Consider the following 23,082-nt stretch of genomic DNA (forward strand, 5'->3'; position numbering starts at 1 on the left):
TGTTAGGATTTATTATGCAGCACACTCACACTGTAATACACACCAGAAATGAGGCATGATTGCAGGTCAATATACATACATTAAAAACAAATACATGTGGAGAACAAAAGAAGTACATTTGAAAGCACTTTCGTGTACTGTAGTGGGAACCTGTAACTCATTTAAAATTCATACTGTTTCATTTTTCATACTGTTGCTGGGGTGGGTTCATATTAAAGTTTTAGTCTCAGAGAGAGACCACACAGTTCTCAACAATTTCCTCCCTTTAAAAGGGTGGATGTGGTTTGAATCGAGGCTTTTTATCAGTGAAGCATTGTAAACACCCACAGTCGTCCTCTTTTCACCCTGCTGATTACAGTTTATCTCAAGTGTTAGACAGAGAGAGATTTCAGGAACATCTTATTGTCTCTCTGCTCCACCTACTGGCCAGCAGCAGAAGCACTATTTTGCTCCTGCTGTAGATTTGATGGAAAGGTTTGGACAGTAACTCACATTAGCCCATGCTATCTCAGCATCAATGTCAGCGGGCATGTCTCCACAGCTGTTCTTCTGCTGGAGCTGAGCCTCGTTGGTGGTCAGCCACTCCTCCAGGGCGGCACTCTCCTTCTGGAACTTCTGAGACAGAGACAAAGCTTTTTCCAGGTCCTGCTTGCCTTCAGTTACCTGTTAAGGAAAGGAAAATGAAGGTATCTTTAACTGGTCTCACAGGTGTTGAATATTACTTATAATCCAACATGTTTTCTTTTTGTAAAACAAGGACATTTCATGTAAAAATAAGGTACCTGTGCCCCCAGGTCATTGTATAGTAGTTTGAGAGCCGTGAGCTGTTCATCCATGGCCTTGGGGTTCTCCGTCTGCTGTTTCTGCACAATCTGCCGACCGGTCTTTATCACCGTCTCCACCTCCAGCTTCACCTCGCTCAGCAACTTGTATAATTTCTGTGATTAAAAAAAAAAAAAGAAAATTAGCTGACAAGTAATACTTTACCATATTGCATAGGAACCCCACATTTATGTTTGTGTAAAAAGGAGATTGAGAAAGTTGTAGTTCTCACCATGCAACCATTGAGGTGGGTCTGGATTTTTTCTGGGTCAACATCTCTGGCATCCAGAATGGGTAGCTCAGCCTTGGCACCATCCAGGACCCTCTTACAGTCCAACATGCGCTGCTCAAAGTTAGCTGGCTTCTGGAACAGCTGGTACTTTGTGGAGATCTCTCTCAGTTTCCTCTGCAGTGGGTGAAGGGCAGGGGTTAGTAAAGCTATTCATCTCTGTCACAACAAAGGAAACACAAGCTTCTTCTTCTTCTCTTACTGTGCTGCCATGATTTAGTATTTTTTCCACTGTTATAAAGGCTTAAGTGTTTCTTACATTAGTTCTAATGGCATGATTACATAGTAATGGTGGCAGTAGGAGAAACAAGTCTCCCAAGATGTCCTGCAGTTCCCAATGTTATCCAGTAGGAGTCAGTGTTACCTGTAGCTGGTCCAGCATGGTCCCACCCCGGGCAGCTTTGCCATCAGTGGTGGGGGGAGGCAGGTTGGCCACGTTCCTCTTCCTCATCTCTTCCACTGTTGCCTCGTGGGCTGCGATCTCTGCCCCGATGGTCTGAAGGACAAGTGGAAATGAACACATGCACCATGAGAATTTGTGCACTGATACAAACAGGACCTCCTACATACTGATGCTGGTAAGATCAAGAGCAAAATATTTTTTCCCATCAAAAACATCTAACTTTAGGTTAGTTTTTCAGACAGCTGACCACTGCTAGTTTCCCAAAGCATCTATGGACAACCTGATGTGTTACTGCGGGTATAATATTAATACTGTACTGCTTGCATGGGCATCTAGATTAAGGGATTTCCTTCAGCCAAGTGAGACATCCCTACATGAAGTAACATCCATCAGGTGCATGTGAACTGTACCTGTGCCTCCTGCGGGAGCTGGAAGGCGTCGACGCGGTCAGTGAGATAGGAGGTGAGTGTGTGGTCCAGCTGGCTCAGAGACTCCTGCAGAGTTTGGAGCGCCTGTTCGTTCTCCTTCAAAGTCTGCAGCTGCTGCTCAAGGCTGATCTGCCTGTTCACCGCCTGGAGGAGGGAAGGGGTCACGGACGTCAAGTCATCGCTTTGAATATTTCACAGTCAAGGATGTCCGTATTGTGATATTCCAGATTCAAGCAACTACAGGGAAGTTTATGTCCTAAAAATGTAGCTGGAAAAAATGGATATACTAGCTGGTATATTCACTTTATTAACAATTATTCTCAGGAATGTGGACGCCCATCTGAAATACAATTTTCCATTGTATTTGACTTGATAATGCAAAGAGGGCACCAAATGCTTAGATGCTTACAAACAGAATCATGTAACAAATGTAAAATAATAAAATGCGCTGTTAGTGTACTATTTAGTGAAAATATATTTTATCTTTCTTAATATAAATATAAGAAAACAGAAATGTGTTTGGTATTATTATCATTATTTATCTCAATAGTGACATTTTCCTGTGTACAGCCTCTGGATGTGTTTGGAGAAAATGAAACAGCATCATATTTACAAAGGTTATAATCAAATACAGATTCCTACAGTACAAGAAAATGCATTGTAATTAATGCATTATTTACTGGAAACAAATCCAAACATAACACATAATGGATGCCTTTTTTCTACATTAACAAACACACAGAGTACATTCGCTGACACACAAAGCCAAGGTCCTGACCTGGTGGTTGAGCTGCTCGTAACGTGAATTGAAGGCCTCTAGTTTTTCGCTAATGAGTTCATCCAGAATGCCCCCGTCTATCAGCGTCTGACCCAGCTCTCTGATTTGTGTCCGGTTGTCCCCAGGGTGGCGAAGCGCACTCTCCAGAGACTGGTGGTGGATGGGGAGATGGAGAAAAGAGTGAAGTTATGAGCAAAGAATCAGAAAAATCAAGCAAAAGGGGGAAGAAAATGAAGTGACGCAAAGAAGCGATAATATAAAACAGTCCTTTGATAAAGCCACAACAAAAATCAAGAAAGTTACACTGCTTCACAGTTCCAAAAATTTGCCACAGAAACTAGAAAAAAAGCAATGAAAAAAAAAAAAAAAAACAGTGATTAAAGCTAGAAACCAAACTCTCAAGGAACAAAGATCAGTGAGAAAAAAGCAATCCAGTGAATTAGTGAAAAGTGAATGTGTGTGTGTGTGTGTGTGTGCAAGATTGAGAAAGAACAAAATAGCTGAGCAAACAGATGGAGTGCAGATGCAGAAATTGCAACGCTGGGCGTGTCAGTTGGAGGCAAACCGAAAAAAGATGATAACTGAACGAGAAATGAGAGACAAGTGAGAGAAGCTTGTTGAGTCATTGTTTGCGTGGGGTCATTAAATGTGCTTTTCCTTCCTGGAGGTAATGGACAGAGAGAGAGAGAGAGAGGGAGAGAGACAGAGAGAGACAGTCCCCCCTCCCGAGGGGTGAGTCTGATTAGGAAACTGGGAGAATGGGGAGGGTGAAGGGTGAGAAACACAGAGAGATAGAGGGAGAGAAAGAGACTGCATGGGGGAGAGAAGGGAAGAAAAAATAAACAGCAAAAACATGTAAGGACAAAGAGGAGCAGGGGGAAACATTGTCTTCAAGGGTCTTCAGTTTCTTTCATCAGTATGCGATGTTACAGAAGCAGCACTTTGATTAAAGTCATTTTGACAGACACGCTGCAGGCAAGTCTACAGATATAGTAACGGAGTAAGACAAAGTAGAAGAAATTTAGAAGACAAAGTCAAAGACAAGGAGGATATCAGCAGAAATTGAACATTAAACGGATTATTTGATTTATGAAATGTACTACTTTTCCTGCTCACACAGTCAAGACCAGTGACCTTTTCTATGTGTCTCCATGCAGTGTGAAGGCGTGTTGATTGGTAAGGTGATTTTATCTTAGCTGACTATTCCTGAGTGTAATGCAGGTACAGGAATATAGAAGGAATGCAGTTCTAAAGGCAGGGGTTAGCATTGTCCCTCACAGCAAGAAGGACTCTAAATTGTCCGTAGGTGTGAATGTGAGTATGAATGGCTGTCTGTCTCTATGTGTCAGCCCTGCGACAGTCTGGAGACGTGTCCAGGGTGTACCCTGCCTCCTGCCCAATGTCAGCTGGGATAGGCTCCAGCCCCCCTGCAACCCCCAACAGGATAAGCAGTTACATAAAATGAATGAATGAATGAATGAATGCAGTTTTAAATATATTTAAAGATGGGTGGTTCTGTCTAACTACATAATTTAAAATTAATATATTAATGAGATTACTCATTTCCCCAATAAGTAAGAACAAAGATTAGATCAGACTTTTTATTCATTTTCTGTTGGTTTCCCAAAAGTGATTTAGTAGTTTAGATACAGTAAAAAAAATTCTGTATGTACAGTATGTGAAATTTTGCAAAAACATATGTTGAAATTATGAAGATATTAATTCATATATTATGCTTTTTTAATTTTTTCGATTTGGTTTGTGTGTTACAAGAAGATGTCTTGTTACATTTTGATTCACAAGGCAATCATAATAATCTTGACTGTAGGTAAGTACATATAAATAAATGATATGAAATATAAATCCTCTGAAAAGATGAACTTAACAGAAGATAAAGCGAAGAAGATGGACAAGTATAAGATGATGGTGCATTAAAGGTAAGGTCACTATTTTTCAGCCTGGACCCTATTTTCCCATGTTTTTGTGTCAACATGACTACTGGGAACAAGTTTTTAAAATTGGTGTAGTATTAAGCAAGAGGGTTGCAATATAACCAATTGGGGCATGTTCGCACCCTCAACAAAAGTCCACTGAGAGTGCTTCTTTTTCCCACTAACAGGCTCAGATTATTATTATTATAAGTATCTGACAACATTATGAAAAGGATCCCTACAGAGATAGATGTTTTTGTTAAAGAGTAAGATCCTTTTTGTTTAACCAGATACAGCCCCGAATTTGCCATCACCAAACAAAACAGACTCCATGTAAATAAACAGTAAATTTAGTGTGTATAGTGCCAGCATATCTTCACATCTAACTGGTTGACTTAAGGGTTTATTTTAACCAAAGCAGAGTTGGTGATTACTGGAACAGTGGAAAGATTTAAAAAAAAAAAGAGTTTTGTGAGTTTTATTTTGTTTCTGTCAACTTTGAGTGAAGTGTGTTTTATGATGATAAAATCACTGTTTATTTTAATGGAGTTCTGGTTCATAGAAATTTTGGGGCTGTTTCTAATTAAACAAAAAGAATCTTACTCTCTAACAAAATGATCTCTCTGTACAAATCCTTTCCAGGGTCCAGACTGACAAATACCAAACTTTCCCTTTAAATGTGATTACAGGAAGTATGTGTGTGTGTTTGCATTTGTACCTCCAGAGCTTCATTGACAGATTCAGTGCTCTCTGGTAAGTTTTCAGTAGCTTGGACCTTCTCCCCAAGACTGTTGAGCCAACTCTCCTCCATATCCAGATACTGAAGCAACTCCATCCAACAGGACCAAACCTCCTACATGATACACACACACACACACACACACACACAGTCAGAAGTTTAGCAGAACCAGAGAGACATAAATTATGCTACTACAAAGTGACAGCTGTATTATGTATGTCCTCATTTACAATCTTAAAAGGACAATATGAAAAAAACACTCACTGTGAGGCATTTTTAAAAAGTATACTCAAATTAAACAGCAAAGTCCTAAAGCTAAAGAGGGGAGGGTGACTAACAGACTTCAGGCAAATAAGAGTATACATGAACATAAGCACAACTCAGTGATGTGTCTGACCTTTACCCTGCAGAGTCCGGGGGAGGATAATCCAAAGCAGTGCCCCAAACTATGACTTTACACTCACAGAAACCAGAATCACCAGTGCCCTGCAAGCTTCTCTTGTTCTTTGCATGAAAATTAACAAAAGTGAGCCTGAGAAATGACACATTGCATAAACCAACATGTCATTCCAAGTCTGAACTTAGGGAGTTGATGGACAAATTGGACCATTCATGCATAAAATTATGTTTTGTTTTGTTGTTTTTATTATGAGTATGTGTCATAGGAGCTTTTTATACCGACGAAGACTTAAACCTTAAACTCAAAGCCAACTTAAAGGTAAAGTTCACCCAAAATCAAAAACACAAAGACAGCTAATTATTAGTCTACATTGTGTTGGTGTAAGTTACTGAGTGTCACAGATATCAGCCATAGAGATGTCTGCCTTCTCTCAAATATGATGAGACTAGATGGCACTCGGCGTGACTTTACGGTGATGCAGTTGGTAGATGTAGTTCAGTAGAACGAAAATATCTCCAACATGAAACTGCTTACATTAAGGTCTGTGGATTATCTTGAGTAACCAGGTCATGATTTCTGGAAAGAGACATTGCTGTTGAGTTTTTCAAATGTATATTTTTGGCACTTTGAGCACCAAAAACCGAGTGACATCTAGATTTATTCTATTGGAGAGAAGGCAGACATCTATACGGCTGATATTTCCAGCACTCTGAAACTCACACCAAAACAGTCGAGACTGATAAATAGCACTACAGGTAAGAGGAAAAATATGTAATTTGGACTTTTGGACTTAGTCTAAAATGATAAACCATGACGCTGACGAAGTACATTTCTACAAAAATAAAACATAGGTGCCTATCATTTTTAAATGAAACTAGTAGAATTAATTTGTTCAAAAACAAATATTTGTATTTACGAACAACCCACACACATTACCTCCAGAGTGTGACACTTGCTCTTGAAGCGGTCACAAAGCTTGTGGTAGTTGGCAAGAACCCCATCGAGCTCTGAGGTCAGCTCCTGTGCACTGCCTCCTCCTCCACCAGGGGGTGATGTTCTGGACACCAGCATGTTAATGCTATCTTTCAGGATCTTCACCTTCACCTCCTTCTGGAGCACATCCTCTTTAGCCCTCTGTGAGAGAGGTAAGAGGACAAGGACAAAAAGTAACAGAGGAAGACAGTTAGACCCACACTCAAATAAAGCACAGACACAATCACTGTGTTGATTTCCCCAGTGTTCCCAAACATTTCATTTTAAGTGTCCTTATTAGGTTATAAGCACGCCTCCAATCCCACCTTCATTTCCTCCAGCGACCCTTCAAGCTCCTCAGGACTCTTGTACTCAAAGTCCCTCATGAGAAACTCCTCATCAACCTGGGTCATCCACTCCTGCATTTCCGCCAAGTCCTTCCTCAGATTCACCTGCCTCTCCCGACTCTCTGCCACACGGTCCTGATGTCTCAGCAGCTGGAGGGAAGCATATGACATTACGTTTCAAAGTGCTTGCAAGTGACACTAAAATGTCACTGTGATTATGTGAATGAATACAGGCATACAGACACACAACATAAGAAGCCGTAACAGCACACAATGAGAAAAGTTTTTCCTCACCTGTTTGCTGAGATCATCCCATTTGCTTCGGCACTCGTTCAACTTATCCTGCCCCCATTTGGCTAGTCCCGGGACTGCAACTGTCTGTATGGCGCTCACATTCTCTCCCATCTGCTTCAACGAACCTTCCACTGACTCCATCTCATTCACATACTCCTTGTTAGCAGAAAAAAGAGAAAGAAATTGTAAAATGACTGCATTCTTCACATAAACAGCAGTAAATGTAACTTTTAAGTTGTAAAGTCGTGGTATCTTTACAATAAGAATGTCAAAAAGTGTTTATGTTTTGCATTGTCCTCTCACCTTGCACTGGTTAAGCTCTTCCTGTAGAGCCTCTTTGTCGCCCAACCCTGTAGCATCACGAGACAACAGCTCCTGAACCGCATCCAACCAACGATCCACTTCCACTAAACGCACCTAACAACAGCATCAAACCAATGAATAAAAAACATTGAAGTGAAGAGAAAAAAAGATGCGTTATTCTTCTAGGTTTTCTATATTACCAATTACAGCTACTCTACCTGATAGTCCTTCATGCTACCCAGGATGCACTGCAGTGTACCCAGCTCCTCACGGGCCCTGGAGGAGAGCTGACTCCATCTTTGTAGTTCTGCTGGATCGGAGGCTTGCTGTGTTTGTTCAATCTCCAGACACAGGCCCTGAGTTGAAAAAAAGTTCAGGCTCAAAATGACACATCCAAGCTGTGTTTGTAAATACTGGGTGACCATGGAAACTGTTATTGTCTGATATGGAATTTACCATGCAGTAAAATTAACAATAACAATGTGTAAGAGTGAGTCATCCCCTTGGTGAGAAGAAGAGAAGTCCTTCATCTCCTTGATTAACTGAGGCTTCACTATTAAAGAAAGAAGTTCTGTAAACACCTGTAGATGTCAAGTCTGTTCCACATACAAGTTTTCATAAAGTTTGCCAACTTTTTCCAAACTTATCCCATGTTTTCTAAAGTCATTTCATATTGTACCCCGCAGTGACCTTGTATTATGAACCCATTAAAAACACAAGTATGTCTTCCTCACCAAAACACATTGTGTGTATCCATGCGGATGGTTACAACAGAAAAGATTCCTATGTTTACGACCAAGTGTTTAAATCACTAGAGGAGACAAGACTGACTGCAGAGCTGTGGTGTGAGGGTTAAAGCTACTGTGTGCTGACATTATAACACTATTACCATTTCATCTGGGATTAATTATCTTGAATGATGGACTTCGGCAAACATGAGGCATCCATGTTTGTTTGGTTTTCAGGCACTTCCGAGTTATTACACGCCAAGACAAATATATTGAAGCTATCTTAAAAATTCCCACTTGTAATTACAGCTTGGATGTTGATGTGAATGCTACTTTGGGTGGAAACTGGTAACAATTACTGGTTAAAATGTTGTGTTTACAAACAGTAGCCATTAATTCCTGCATAGTTTACCTTTAAGAATGTTATAAAAAAAAAGCATGCAGTATGTATACAAAGTGTTTGCCCAGATGCAAGAATGTGTTATATGTGTTTTAACCTTTCAATCACATAAAGTTTCTCAAACAGAGAGAAATATTCACTAGTTGTTTAACTGCTGCCTCATTTGTATAATTAATTTATCACATCAAGTAATTCACATGGGTTTACAATGCAAGATGAATCCATTTTAACATAAGGAAACAATACTAAGCCAATCAGACAACTATCACCTTCTATCACTGGGCTAATTGCTAATGGGACTCAGAGATGTTGTCATGGGACTGTGTGTGTGGAGGCTGTCAGGCTGACTGACAGGTTGAGCGGCCCCACACTGAGCTGTTAGGAACTCCATGCTGCATGCACGGGCACGCTGCCCAGAATGTGCCAAGTCCCCGCCCCTTCCCCGGCACCGTGCCCTATCTGCCACGATAACAAGAGCTCGGACTGAGCCACATTCCACGGGAGGATGGAGGAGGAGAGAAAGACGCACGGCAACACACAATCACGCATACATCACAAAGCTACATACCAAAACACACACACACACACACACACACACACACACACACACACACACACACACACACACAGTCTTCCTCCTACACAGAGGTTTGATACAGTGCAGAGGGAAGTGACTGGCTGATAAAGGGGCCTATTGTGTTGTGGAAAGAAAAACTGACAGCAGACAGAGATTAACACTCACTCTGATATATGTACAAGCACATAGACAGACATAAACAAAGTGACTGTTGAGAATGAAATCCTTTAAGCTTAGAGGTCAGAGGGCACTTGTTTTATCAGCTGCAGTCTCCAGATAAACCACAGCAACAATTCAAGATAACTAATGTTCAATTTATATATTTTTTTATGCACTTGTGTCTATATTTTCTCCTTATTTTGTTATTTATTTTCATCTTTATATAAAGGTATACTATGCAGGATTTTTCTAAAAACAAACAAAACAAAACAAAACAATGATATAGACACATACAGAAGTAATCCCTCTCAATCATCATTTATGAACAACTAGAAGTATGTGAGTGTATGTAATTTATCTGCAGTGACCCTGCCCTAAGCCTGTGTCTTCTCATTTTCTTTTTTTATTTTTGTATGTTTGAAATGTTCCTGGTCAAAGCACTCAGATGAGGTCAAGATAATATTAAAAAGGTAGTGACCAGGTGTCACAATGTAAGCATCATGTATCCAAGAGGAAGCTACAAAAATCACGGACACAGTGCAGAAAAAGATGCAAATATAACAATGAGAGTAAATCTGGGATTGGCTTTCACTTCTGCGGGTGATACTGTTTACATATCATAACCATAACAATTCCTCCCTAGCGCACCTTAAACTAGGATGTGTCTTGTTCGAATTCAGATCTTGCAGGGGCGGCCTTGGCACTAATATTCCAGTATTATTCAGAATATGACAATATTCCATATTTGATACCATTCATGTAAATTCATGGAGATTCAGAACTAGACATGTGGGATATGTCCACATTATCTGGGTTTTAGACGTATTTTTGGATGTGTATACAGCACATTCAGAATATATGTCTCAGTTGGGGTTTCACCACAGTTTGCAACACACCGCATCTTGCCTGTTAATGGTCAGCTCTGTGCGTTGTCATTGTACACATGCCAACAGTTTGCACAGCAGTTGACTTTTCTTTTGGGCATACATTTATGCCCAAAAGAAAAGTCAAAATTTCTGATCAGAAGGAGAATCACATCTACTTTAAAATAACATTATAAAAGACTTTGATATGAACAGGTTTTTGGACATGAGCAAATAATGCACCGCCAATTTTTAAAAATTCTATTTCGACACAAAGAACCAAAATGGCAGAAGCTGCTCCAGCCGTTTCATTTTTTAGTCTTTTGACATGATAAACAACATGTTAGGGGACATTAATCAAAGTACGCACATCTGCATGTAAACGGGAATATTAGCCATGTAAACAGCTTAGTTGTAATTAGGGGAAAAAACTGATTATATTGTGCATGTCGTAGTCATTGAGTTGCAAATTTACAACATAACACCAAATATGTCACTAAATCAGGGTTAATTATCAGTTTGTATTATAAAATCATAAATATAATTACAAATAAGAAAAACAGAGGAGGTGAATCTGGGAAATTTGTTTGTTTGTGCCAATTTATAGACAAACAGTGGAATAAAAATATTTGACTAATAATAGAAAAGATTGTATCCAAGAGACGAAGAGGCACAATCTAAAACAATAAATACATAATGATATTCTAATACTATCTGTCAATAAATAAAGAGACTGTGTTCATACTTTGTGTTGTAAGCTCCACCTAGGAATTAATGTTTTTGGTTCCTGATTATCTGACTATTATCAGAATATGTGTACTTGATTTAAATGTAGTTTGTTGACCATGGTTTTTACAGAGAGCCCTGACTTAATTTATCAAGATGATGCACTACGCACCTGTGCCCGCTCAACCGCCCCCTCAGCAGTAGGGATGTCCACTATTCTTTGTCTCAGAGTGGCCAGTCTAGCCTCTAGACCCTCCACCTGGTTTGACACCATCTGGCTGGCCTCAAGACTGGCCAAAGCTGGAATAAGACAAGGAGGAGAGGGAGATGTGTGGAGAGAGGGAGAGAAAACACAACATATTAACTTCAGGTATCAAAACTTTTCCATCACATTTTAACCACAGGGGGGCAGCGAGCAGTTTAGGGATGTCCCTTCAGTGTATGTGAGTGTTTTACATGCTGCAAAAGGACTACATTTGTTTGGCAGTCTGTTTCTAAAAGTAAGTTTAGTTGTACTCTTCTAACCAACTCATACATGTCAATCATGCCTGATGAATTTTAAACATACACTATAAAACCATGGCTAATCTGCTGTCTGACCCTCCTGTGAAGGTGATTACATTAATAACAAAAGTTAAGTAGTGCTCACTTGTGACTCATTTATATTGAATTGCTATATTTCTTCCTATTCCTGTTCTTCCCCTTGACTGTCTTTCTTCTCCTCTCCCTCTCTGCCAGCGTTTTAATCACCAGGTGATTTAATGCTTACATAATCCAGCTATGTTTATATACACATACAGAGATGGAGTGTAACTGGAGGGGGGGGGGGCAGAGAGAGGCCCCGGCGAGAGGCAACCTGCCCTCAAGCAGAAACAAAATTTTCCTTGGCTTTCATCCAAATCCTCACAGTCATAAAAGCCCAAGAGGCGCGCGTGCGCGCACACACACACACACACACACACACACACACACACACCCACACCTACCTTTGGTCAGGAGCACAGGCAAGTCAAGTCTCCCTTTACAGACTCATTTTTGGCCAATAGGAGTGCATGTAAATTCCAGAGGTAAAACGGTAACTGACTTTCAGGACTGCTCCAGGTCCAAGTCACGTCTTCAGGTAGAGATGGAGCTCGCACAGAGGGATGATCTCACGCTCAATCGCTCACGTACACATTCACGCGTCTGTGAGCTTTTGGAGGCCATATAAGGGCATCATCCATTACTTGTGGCTGGCCAAGGATTCATATAAAAAGCTGATGTCAAATTTACACAACCCCTGTGGGACTGAGCTCTGCTGATCTTAGCTATCACTCTTTCAGTCTCCCTATAAACCTGAAAGCTTTGAGCCAAGAGCACGGAGGAAGAAATGGGTCTTTGTTTTAAGGAAGGCTTAAATCTCCTGCACTGCAGCTCTGTGAAATAGGAGGATGCCTCAAGGCTGTCAGGTCCCTTGAAAAGCATATGGTACTGTTAATACAGAGGAACCTGCACAGAGTTTTGTAACATTTTTCCTCTGTACTGATTTAACAAATCATTTTGATCAGCAAAAGTACCTTTGTTGACCTCTTGCTCTCTGCCCTGTAGTCGCTGTAGTGTGGAGGCGTGATGTGCCGACACAACCACCATGTTGTCTTTCAAAGAAGGCACGGCTCCTAGTGACCCCACATCTGCAGAAAGCTGCTCCAGTCGCGGACTCGAAGCACTGACCTGGACAAGTCGGGACTGAAGAACACAAGAGGAAGACAAACTAATTTGTAAGTGGAGAATCGTCAAAGGATGTCTCAGCAGGGAACATTGTTGGAGTCTCTGTCCACCCACACAGAAAGGGAAATGTTATAAACTTGGCTCAAGATAAGAGCATTTCCTTGACTTTAAAACAAACCTGTGGTTAGTGGTTTACTTAAACATTACATTGACTGCTGTTTAATAATGATGCAGAATGATGAGACATGATGGAAAGCAAATGTTTCAGCAAATCATTTTGCCTTTATTTGATCTATTTTGTGCCACTGAGCATAATCAAGATCACCTTAAAGCTACAGTTGGTAACGTTTATGAAAATAACTTTTCGTCGTATTTACTAAAACTGTAACTACATCCACACAGTAGAACATGATGCAGATAGACACTGAATGAAAAATCATGCTCCTCCTCCTCATTAGGCTTCTAACAGAATTTGCTATAATCCACTGCAGCTCATGGAAACCAGCCAATCAGAGCTGAGAAGTCTCTAACGTAGTTGTAAATCATTTTAATCACTGCTCAGTGAGAAAGTTTGTGGTCTGCCCAGTATATTGAAAACAGTCTAGCCAAAACCAAGCACCACCCACTGGCCAGAGCAAACTTTCTCATTTAACAGCAAAACAGTACACTACATATGAAAACACCTGAGGTGAGAAAAAGGCAATGCAGTTACAGAATCTTGATTCATATTTGATCAGCGTTGCTTTGTTTGACAGTCTGACTAATGCCATCAGAAGCACTTTGAGTAGGCAGAGAAACATGATTTTTTTTTTTTTTTTTGCAGATTATTTGTCTTAAGTACTATTGTATGTATGTAGTAACAGTTTCAGCAATGTGACAAACTTATTCTCTGCACAAAAATGAGGGAAACCTGCAACACACACTGCAAAAATCCATTAGTCTGGAGAGAAATTCACAGATTACTGGACGGAGTCATGCTTTACACTGACAGGGTTTTCCCTCACTGCTCAGTGTAAATTAGTCTCAATTGAAAAATCTTAACTCCACACCTCAGGACACATCAGGAAGGGCTCTATGCATCTTACTCTGTACCCCTTCCACTGACTTTGCAAGCATTTGAGGCACTCTGTAACTTTAATACATCTCTTTTTTGGCCTAATGGTTGTTTTGATCCATGACCTGTCTTTCTAAGTGTTTCATCTCTGCGGTAATAACTAAAATGTTTATGAAATTGCTGCAGCTGAATGTAAGAGGATTGACGAAAGGGTCAGGGGTGAAATTTGGGATTAAAGTCACACAAAGGAGATCAGGGTGAATGTGGACGGAGACAATGACTCTTACCTGACATTCTCCACTCAGGCCTCTGAGCTCGGCCTCGTTGCACTTTTCCACAGCCGGGTTCGAGTCTAGCCACCGGTCCTGCTCCTCAAAGGCTCGGTCCAGGTCTGCCAGCTCTGCAGACACCGCTGTCACCCGGCTTTGAGTGTGAACTCGCTCACGTGCTGCCTTTAGCTCCCTCGCACACACATCCCACTCTGTTTGGATCAGGTCTATGTCTGCCCTCACTGAGTCCACACACACTCCCTCTACAGAGACAGACAGAAGCCAACAGATAAAAAGAGTCACTTCAAATGCACTTAACAATAATTAAGTAGACTTTGAATGGATGCTAACATCATTTATTCTGAATGTGTCAGCCTGTGTTGTGGGTTTTGACTGTGAGTGAGAGACCCTAGTGAGAGTAAAAACACTAGTGGATGAAAAATTGGAAAAAAGACACTATGGATGAGTGAACAGCAGATATCAAGGAATAAAATAAGTTGAGTTTAGTGGAAAGTTTGGTGTTTAACAAATCTCCTCCAACTTAGCGGTGCTGCTCCACTACCCCTCACTGCCTCCAGAACAGTGTAAACACATAAAAATCCTGAGTGCCTCTTCATTTCACTGAGCAGTTATATGAAGTCAGCAACCCTGCAGGCTGACAGATTTTTACTACTCAATCCACAAACAAACACACACACACACACACACACACACACACACACACACACGTTCAGATTACCAGCATCTAAAACAATATAAAAATTTGGGCTTGTAAATACCCAGAAAATACCAAGCAGCTGTGGAAAAGTAGTAAAATCTTATGAGACGAACACAATTTAACAGGGAAATGGAAGATTTTCTGTTAAAGCCAGTAGTTGTGAGCCTCTGAGAAACGATAAATATGAGCCAGTATCTTCCAACACTTTACAAGGACATGTTTGACAAAACTTGGATGGATTTGAGTAAAATAATTGCTCGGTTTATTGTGTATAATAACGTCGTATTTCAATGTCAGTGAGCAAGGACAATCTCCTCTTTCCCTCATACCTCTCTCCAGCTGGTCCATCAAGACGTGTCCCTCCTGGATCACTTGACCAACGGTGGCTTCCTTTGTTTTGAGGTCCAACTCCAAACCCTACAGTGATTTGTCAACACATATTTAAGTTGTGATTTAATTTAAGTGTTAATTTAAGTGTTTGTTTTTTAACCACATCATCTGCAGGCTCACCTTGAGTTTCTCCTGCAGGTCTGAAGTGCCAGGTGTAGTGTCAGGGTGTGTGGAGGCGAGCGCCTGAGCAGACGACGTCCATTTTTTAACCCAGCTCAGGAGGTCTGAAAGCTTATTTTCAAACCTGCAGAACACAATGTGTGCATTAGAGTATTTCTGTGGGTCTTTTATTCTTACACTTCTTTGGCAAAGGAGGTGTAGTCTGCTCATGTGCGTCTCAATTCTTACAATCGTCTGACTTCTGCGTCTGTCTCCACCAGTCGTTTCTTAGGGGGAGCAGGTGGGGCCAGCTCCTGGTCAGCCAGCGAAGCAGCCGCAGCCACAGCAACTGTATCCACGACGACCTGCTCTTCCACCTGAGTCATCCCGGCGTCGGTCACTGCTTCCATTACCTTAGCAATGAGTTAGAGCATCAATGAGATTGGGACAGAAATCAGCCACACACAACCAAACAAGTTCTGACCAGAACATTTTCATCTACTGGCTTACTTTACATCAAAAAACCATGGCGGCTTTGGTGATTTATTATTCACACCACTGAACTTTAACTGACACTTTTGAATATAAAAGAAAAGCAGGATGATTTGTATGTTATCATTTCCCCGTATCCTCATTGAACCTACAATAATCTCCCCCTGCCTGACTTCCCCTTTTTGCCTTTGTTCTAAGGACCACTGCAAACACCACAGCAACACATTTAAAGATATTTTTTGGGGCTTTTTAGCCTTTAATGTATAGGACAGAAGGGGGGAGAGAGAGAGGGAGTGACATGCAGCAAAGGGCCACAGGCTGGAGTCAAACCCGGCCGCTGCGGCAACAGTACATGGGGCGCCTGCTCTACCACTAAGCCACCGGCGCTCCACACAACAACACATTTACACTGTCGAACCAGTGCAACAGTCTTTCGTTACAAAGCAGGTTGAGCTATATTCATCACTATAGTAAACAAAAATACATTTTTCAAGGAAAGCTTTGTTGTACTTCATCTTCTTCCAAGGTGATCTAGCTTTCACAAAACTAGTCTGGCTCACAGGATGTAGACTGTGGGTATGAAGCCGTCATTGGCTGCCTATCTCGGACTATAACCCTCTTCCTGTGTGATGTTTTCAAAATAGCCAGACCTTGCATAGCCAGACCTATCTCCACAATTTAGCACTGTGCGTGACGGCAACAACAACAACAACAACCTCCAAACTAGCAACCTACACGCTAGAACATCTTTAAATGTTTCATGTGGCGTTTTCTTTTAAAGGAAATTAGACATTTTGTGCCAGCGCTCGCCTCTACACCAAAACAAGTTCCCTTCTGACACTATTTTGCAAGGTCACGATCCCTGCATCCTGGGCTTGGCGCCGCCCAACATGGCTGTGACTGGTTTAAAGAAATACAAACAACCCAGGGCACTTTTTTTCCCCCTCATGTGGAATTCTGATGTTCAGTCAGACCTTAGGCTGGATAGGTCTGGTTATGCAATACTACCCAAAGACTGACTGCTGCATGTTTAAATCAATCGATATTCTGATGTAACCTGCTGGATTTTTCTGAATAAGCAGCCATGTGCTTTGTGCATTGAGTTGCCACAGTTAAGATTCATGCATCTCTATGAGCACAGGTGTGCTACTTATTGTGACAGTTTTTAAGCACAAAGACAAAACCTCTTCTGAATAAAGTTACATGCACTTAAAGGAAGAAAAGACACACCTACACACAAACACACACACACACCTGAAAGGAGCAGTCCTCCAGCTTCTGCACCAGGTTGTCCCATCTATGTGCAAGCTCCTCTGTGTCTGTCTCAATCTTGGCTCCGGCCTCAGGGCTCCGTAGTAGCAATATTACATCCCGTCCTGCATCGGACAGCTGGTCAAGAGTCCTCCTCTTCTTTTCCATGTCTTCCTTTAAAATCTACAGGATTGAATCACAAAAACATATCAAAGCCTACACTAAAAACAGAAAACTTATTACTGTATTGAAGTTCACAAATTAATGGTAGTTAGTTGTTTTGTAGTTGCAGCAGCAGCATGGCAACCACAAATACTTGCCAGACGACTTACTGCTAATCGGCGCACATTGGTATTCATTTCACTCGGGTCCTTAAAGTTGCTGGTCTGTACTTCACTCAAGGCCTCTTCTTTTTCTGCCAACCAAGCTCCAAACAAACTCTACAGAGGAGGTGGGAAAACAGCATGAACTTAAACTACTTAGTACAAACAGAGACTTGGTGTCCAGGAGCCTGGGTAACGTGTATAAAAAGGCTTGAAATCTGAACTCAGCAATCAGGTCAACATCTAAATTCAAAACCAGATACATTTCTTGCTCAAACCACAATGTGTTCAGGGTTAAATAGGAATGGCAGGATAAGGAAAATAAAGTTTTGATGTGACACTTCATGTTAAAGTAAAAATAGTGGATCTGAAACATTGGCAGATTTACTGTGGGCTGAATGAACTTCAGTTAACTCATGAAATGTAGAACTGAACAGTGTCTTTCAAGTGGCTTTAACAGTGGATTTAAATGACACTGTGGGCTTTTCTCTGCACCTCAATAAATCTCAATGTGAGCATGCTTGATTATTTAACCATCACATGTCCTACCTGGTCTGATGTAAGCTGCTGCCACACCATGAAGACTTCCTGCAGCTTGTGCCACCGCTCCTCTGTCCAGCGACAGACAGCCGCCCAGCGCTCTCCCAGAGACTTAAATGCAGGATGAAGACAATCATCAATTACAAACATGGTTGTTCTCTGACACATGCACATAGACTGTTAGGCTAACAACTCACTTGTAGTTGCTCCTCCAGTGCAGCAGTGGCGCTCTCACCGCTGTTCTCATCTACCACAACCACCATGTGTGTTAGAGAGTTGACCTTCACCTGCTCCGCCTCCAAGTCGTTCTGAAGCTCCTGAACGGAACGCAAACAGTGAATTCAGCACGGTCACACATTATCCATTAACAGAGCTGGCAGAGAAGCCACTTAACTTTATGGTGACAACATGGAGACAGTGAGTGAGTCATGAAAGTTCAGAATCAGACATGTGACAAAGTGGTCATAAGACTGTTTTAGGTGAAGTGCAGCAAGACTGACAGTTTTTTTTTGTATTCTACTTCCTGTCCAGGATAAATATATTAATCGTCCGTCATTGACAAGATTCATGCAAGAGAAGCAATTTGGCAGAAAATGTTTGAATGTGAATGTTTACTTTGTGCTGCTCTATCTGTTCTTTGTAGAGCTCCAGGTCTTTAGCTGCCGGTTCTGTCTCTATCTTTCTGATTCGCTCCTCCGTCAGTGTCAGCCAGTCAGAGAGCTGCTGTAACTGCTGCTGCTGGAGATCCATCAGGACTTCATGGAGTCTGGAAAGGGAGAAAGTCAGAGAGACAGGGAGTTGGGTGTGTATTGGAAGAAAGGACATGAAGGTTACCAGTGTAATCATTTTAAGGTGAAACTTCCTGTTCAGCTGGTTATTTAACTGCCTCACAGTAACACAGACACCAAAATAAGAGACAATGCTGTATACAGACTCCACGGACAATGAGTCATGGCACGCAAGAGCACATATAATCAGGGTCAACAAATGCTCTACTGGACACCATGAATACAATTTATGAACAACTGTGTTGTTGTGTGTGTGTGTGTGTGTGTGTGTGTGTGTGTGTGCGTGTGTGTGTGTGTGATTGAAGCATCATAAACCTTGATAACACAGATTGAGCGTTAGACTTGTTAGGCCTTGGGGGCCTCGAGGCATATCCGGTGTCACCTTCACACAGTTTGCAGCCTTGCAAGCGCGTTGTTCACAGGAAAAACTCATTAACATCTGAGAGATCTGAGAGAAAAATGACCTCCACTGGGCAATTTGTGCCTCATGATGTGACGGCACTGCACTACTACAAAAGGACAGATTTTTGAGTTCTAAGTCTTATTTTTCTATTTTAGTTTTTTTAATGACATCACAATGGAATTATCTCACTTGTTTCAAACACAAATAAAATAAAATCATGTGGTATCTGCAAATTATCAATAGCAAGAAGTACTGCAATACTTCTACAGGACTAAAGCAAGTCTATGTGTATGTGTGTGTGTGTGTGTGTGTGTGTGTGTGTGTGTACCTGGCCTGACGATCCATGCTGGCCACTCGGAGGTTCTCCCAGCGGGAGTTGAGAAGGCTCATCTGCTCCCTGATTTCCTCTTCTTCCTCATCTGTCAGATTGCCCTGAGCAATCAGTTGGTTTCCCGCCTGGAGCACATTACCCACACTGCTTTGGTGCGCTGTCAGCTCCATCATGAAGGCCTTTTGGGGAAAAGAGATACAGCTTCAATTTAAAACGCTGGTCTTCCAGACAAATTGTTTGCTGGAAACAAAACAGCCCTGGGACCCACTATCTATATGTACACTACATTAAGGTATAAGAGACAGTGTAGAACCATGTGCCCTGAAAATTATCCCGATTCAGTCTAACATGGAGACCTAACATTGCTTATATAATCTGAGGCTGCATGCTGGCACTTGGCATCGGCATACTAAAGTCTAGATGCTTCTCTCCCCATCCTCTTGCTTCACTTGATATAACACTTAATAATGCCCTGCAGAAGCACTGGGCATCACCTCCGCACCCTTGCATTTGCGAGCGTTGCTGTAGCAACACTCAGACAAGCCTGCGAGCACAAAATGAAGAGCGGACTCTGTCAGGCAGCCAACTGAGGCCAATTGCAAAACAAAAGAGGAAGGAGAAAACGCTTCAAGAAAAAATACAAGAGCAACTTCAGTCTTCAGTTTGGCTGCTTCTTAACTCCTCAGAGAAGCTTCTTTTCACTTGTGAGCAATATGAAGCCCAGTGAATTGAGTTATTGTCTGTTTTTTCGTGAGCTCTCTGGATGAGTAAGCATTTTTGACTGCACCTCTGAGCACATTGTTTTTGATTAGGCTTTGCAGGAGAAGTTGGAGTAAGTATGTGAACAACAAGGCCGAAACAAACTGGATTGATTTTTTCAGACCTCCTGAAAAGCCTGGCTGTTAAAGAGGCTTTGGGTCTCACTGCTCTCAGTCGCACTACCAGCTTTCTGCTTTGACCTGGATTCCAGACATTAGACTTCACAAATATTCACATTTCAGCCAAGGGAATCCAGCCAAAGCCCCTTTACACACATGCACAGACACAAACCCTGCAGCTACGCCTTCTCAAGCAAGCAAGCGAGTTGTGCGCCAGGGCACCATGGGGTGCTGTGCGCCACTGTTCTCAGCAGAATTCCTGGCATTCCCAACATGTACGGAGCATGTACTATTGTTTGTGGGAAGCTTCAATTTCTTGGCCACTATCTTCTGTCTCAACAATGGAGAGTGACAGGTCATAGACAAAAAACTGGTGCACAAATAAGTGTCATCCTTTGTTTATAAAATACTGTACATGTCCATTTCATAAAAGGCTATGAGCATCTAGGTTTTTTAGATTTAGACAGTTAGGAACTTGTCATCTACTAACCATTGAGAAGCACCACACAATTTATCAATTTATCACTTTTTTATAATGATAGCAATCTCAGATACATTCACACAATTTGATAAGTAACACTGCTGTTTGCACCTCTGTCTACATGTACATGCATGTTTACATTTCTGCAAGCCTTACATAAGCCTGCAGGTCTCATCCTACCTCATGCGTGTGAAACTGCTCTTTGACTTCTTCCACATCGTCCGACACCTCCTCCTGAATCTGCAGGGCATCCTCTGCTGACAGCAGCCAGGTCAGTACCTCCTCTAGCGTGGTCTGGTAGCTGTCCAGGTCTACATCCAGGAGGCTGTCCATCTCCCCTTCTGTCTCTGTTAGGGTGCTGGGGGTCTCGGGTCGGGGGCTGCTGCCTGCTTCCTCCATCTGAACATTCTGGAAAACATGAGGCAAGAGATGAAGGCAGTGGTTGACCATGTTGACCAGAAGTTGACAAAGTTTTCCTTTTGGGACATAATGTGCAGTCGAAAACAGGTAATAAATCACAACACATGTTACCGCAATTCTCAGCATACAGTAAAATGTTTAAAATTGCAATATATTGTATAGAGACTCATGATGATATTGTATCATATGGCCACTGGTATTTTCGTCTCCAATGGGGTTTTTAATTGCTATTTGCGACACACAGCCTCTTGCCTATTTATGGTCGGCTCTGTGTGTTGTCATGGAGACATTGTGCACAGACCATTTCGCCAATAGTTTGCAAGCTTGTAGATGCACGCCCAAAAGAAAATCCCACATTTCTGGTCGGAAGGAGAAAAACACGGTCTTTAAAACATTATGACAGACTTAGATGTCAACAGGTTTTTGGATATGCGCAAATATCGCAATGTCAACCTTTACAAGAAGGTGGCTGAAAGAATAAAAGGGGGAGGTGTGTTGCAACAATCGAACAAGTTGAAAAAATCCTGTTCTGATGCAAAGAAGCAAAACAGCACAAGCAGGTCCAGTCGTTCCACTTTTCCACATTTTGATGTGATAAACGACACCTTAGGGCACATTAACTAGGGTATGCACAGCTGCTTGTGAACGAGAGAGTAAGTGGAATATTCATTTTCATTAGCCATGTAAACTGCTTAGTAGAAATATTGTCTTTTTCAGAACAAGGGCAAAAATAGCATTGATAGCATTGAACAGGAGGAATGTGAGTTTTTGCATCCCTGATATGTCACATAAACACAAAATGCTCTCAGGACAATGATGTCTATGAAGCACAGCCATGCACAAAAGCTTCATTTGTCCTTCAGACTGATTTTCATCTGTGCACATCAGTTAGTGAGTTTTAAAATAGAGCCAGACATCTAGGAGGGGCCTGTGCAGCTCTGGAGCACGCAGAGCGACCTGCCCTGCTCAGTTGAGGGAAAAAAACAGAAACAACTGCGAGCCTATTATAGGATCCTGGGAGGTGCCCCTGACACGCTGGGCAGGTCATTCCTCATTCTAGGAATAGCAGTAGGTTTGAAACACAGGGGCATCCTGGGTAAAGTTGGGTGTGCAGTCAGAGAGATGGATGGTGAAGCTTCACAGCAGAAGTAGGACAGATGTTTTAATGTGACACGTGTGTTAAACAAAACTTTAGACCTAAGTGGAGAGATAACTTTGTTATGTAATGACAGGAGTCTTGTCAGCACAGTGTCCTTCAACAGCAACTTCCCTGGCTACATTCCTTAGTCTAACATCATAACAGAACTAATTCATTTATATTTTCAGCACGATCCCACTTCTGAATTCCATTAAATACAGAGCTGTTTCACACTATGCAAACATTTGTAGACAACTGAAATTACAAACTATTCCAGGTTTCCATTTTTCTGAGGGAACATAGGAAAAAGTTCAACAGAGCTCAACAAATCTGTCTGGAGCTGAAATGAACAGGAGATAAAATCTTTACAGCAGCAGCCGTGCCAAGTCGAAGATGACAGAAATGCTAATGGGTGTGTCAAGACTGGTACAGTAACAAGTCAAATGGACCTTTGTTTTCCAGGCTGAAATTACACAGCGGTAATGTCTGTGTAGCGAACTCAGGAAAAGGTCACCTGCTGAAAATATTCAATGACCTTTTGGATATTTTGGGGTAATAAAAACACTGTAAGCCCTTATGTTAGACTAGTGTAGGCTGGCAAGGACAAAGCAACAATGAGGAAAAGAAAGACAAGGGAGAGG

General features: G+C 41.7%; 1 protein-coding gene across 11 annotated transcripts in view; it reads right to left on the reverse strand.

Moving 5' to 3' along the window:
• utrn (utrophin) overlaps positions 1-23,082 on the reverse strand; it is a 243,729-nt gene that overhangs the window by 180,188 nt on the left and 40,459 nt on the right. For all 11 annotated transcript variants that reach the window (XM_033647959.2, XM_033647960.2, XM_033647957.2 and 8 more), the window contains 25 exons: positions 21,064-21,291; positions 19,522-19,703; positions 18,618-18,768; positions 18,200-18,319; positions 18,012-18,113; positions 17,472-17,579; positions 17,143-17,322; positions 15,646-15,809; positions 15,418-15,541; positions 15,237-15,324; positions 14,208-14,452; positions 12,716-12,884; positions 11,332-11,459; positions 7,925-8,062; positions 7,707-7,820; positions 7,404-7,559; positions 7,089-7,259; positions 6,727-6,924; positions 5,370-5,504; positions 2,721-2,870; positions 1,925-2,086; positions 1,476-1,607; positions 1,055-1,228; positions 783-938; positions 493-663 (listed from right to left, as the gene is read on the reverse strand). In XM_033647959.2, coding sequence (XP_033503850.2) covers positions 493-663; positions 783-938; positions 1,055-1,228; positions 1,476-1,607; positions 1,925-2,086; positions 2,721-2,870; positions 5,370-5,504; positions 6,727-6,924; positions 7,089-7,259; positions 7,404-7,559; positions 7,707-7,820; positions 7,925-8,062; positions 11,332-11,459; positions 12,716-12,884; positions 14,208-14,452; positions 15,237-15,324; positions 15,418-15,541; positions 15,646-15,809; positions 17,143-17,322; positions 17,472-17,579; positions 18,012-18,113; positions 18,200-18,319; positions 18,618-18,768; positions 19,522-19,703; positions 21,064-21,291 — 3,846 coding nt within the window. The remainder of the gene's footprint in view (positions 1-492; positions 664-782; positions 939-1,054; positions 1,229-1,475; positions 1,608-1,924; positions 2,087-2,720; positions 2,871-5,369; positions 5,505-6,726; positions 6,925-7,088; positions 7,260-7,403; positions 7,560-7,706; positions 7,821-7,924; positions 8,063-11,331; positions 11,460-12,715; positions 12,885-14,207; positions 14,453-15,236; positions 15,325-15,417; positions 15,542-15,645; positions 15,810-17,142; positions 17,323-17,471; positions 17,580-18,011; positions 18,114-18,199; positions 18,320-18,617; positions 18,769-19,521; positions 19,704-21,063; positions 21,292-23,082) is intronic.

This window comes from Epinephelus lanceolatus, chromosome 13 (genome assembly GCF_041903045.1).
Source record: "Epinephelus lanceolatus isolate andai-2023 chromosome 13, ASM4190304v1, whole genome shotgun sequence".
Classification (NCBI taxonomy): domain Eukaryota; kingdom Metazoa; phylum Chordata; class Actinopteri; order Perciformes; family Serranidae; genus Epinephelus; species Epinephelus lanceolatus.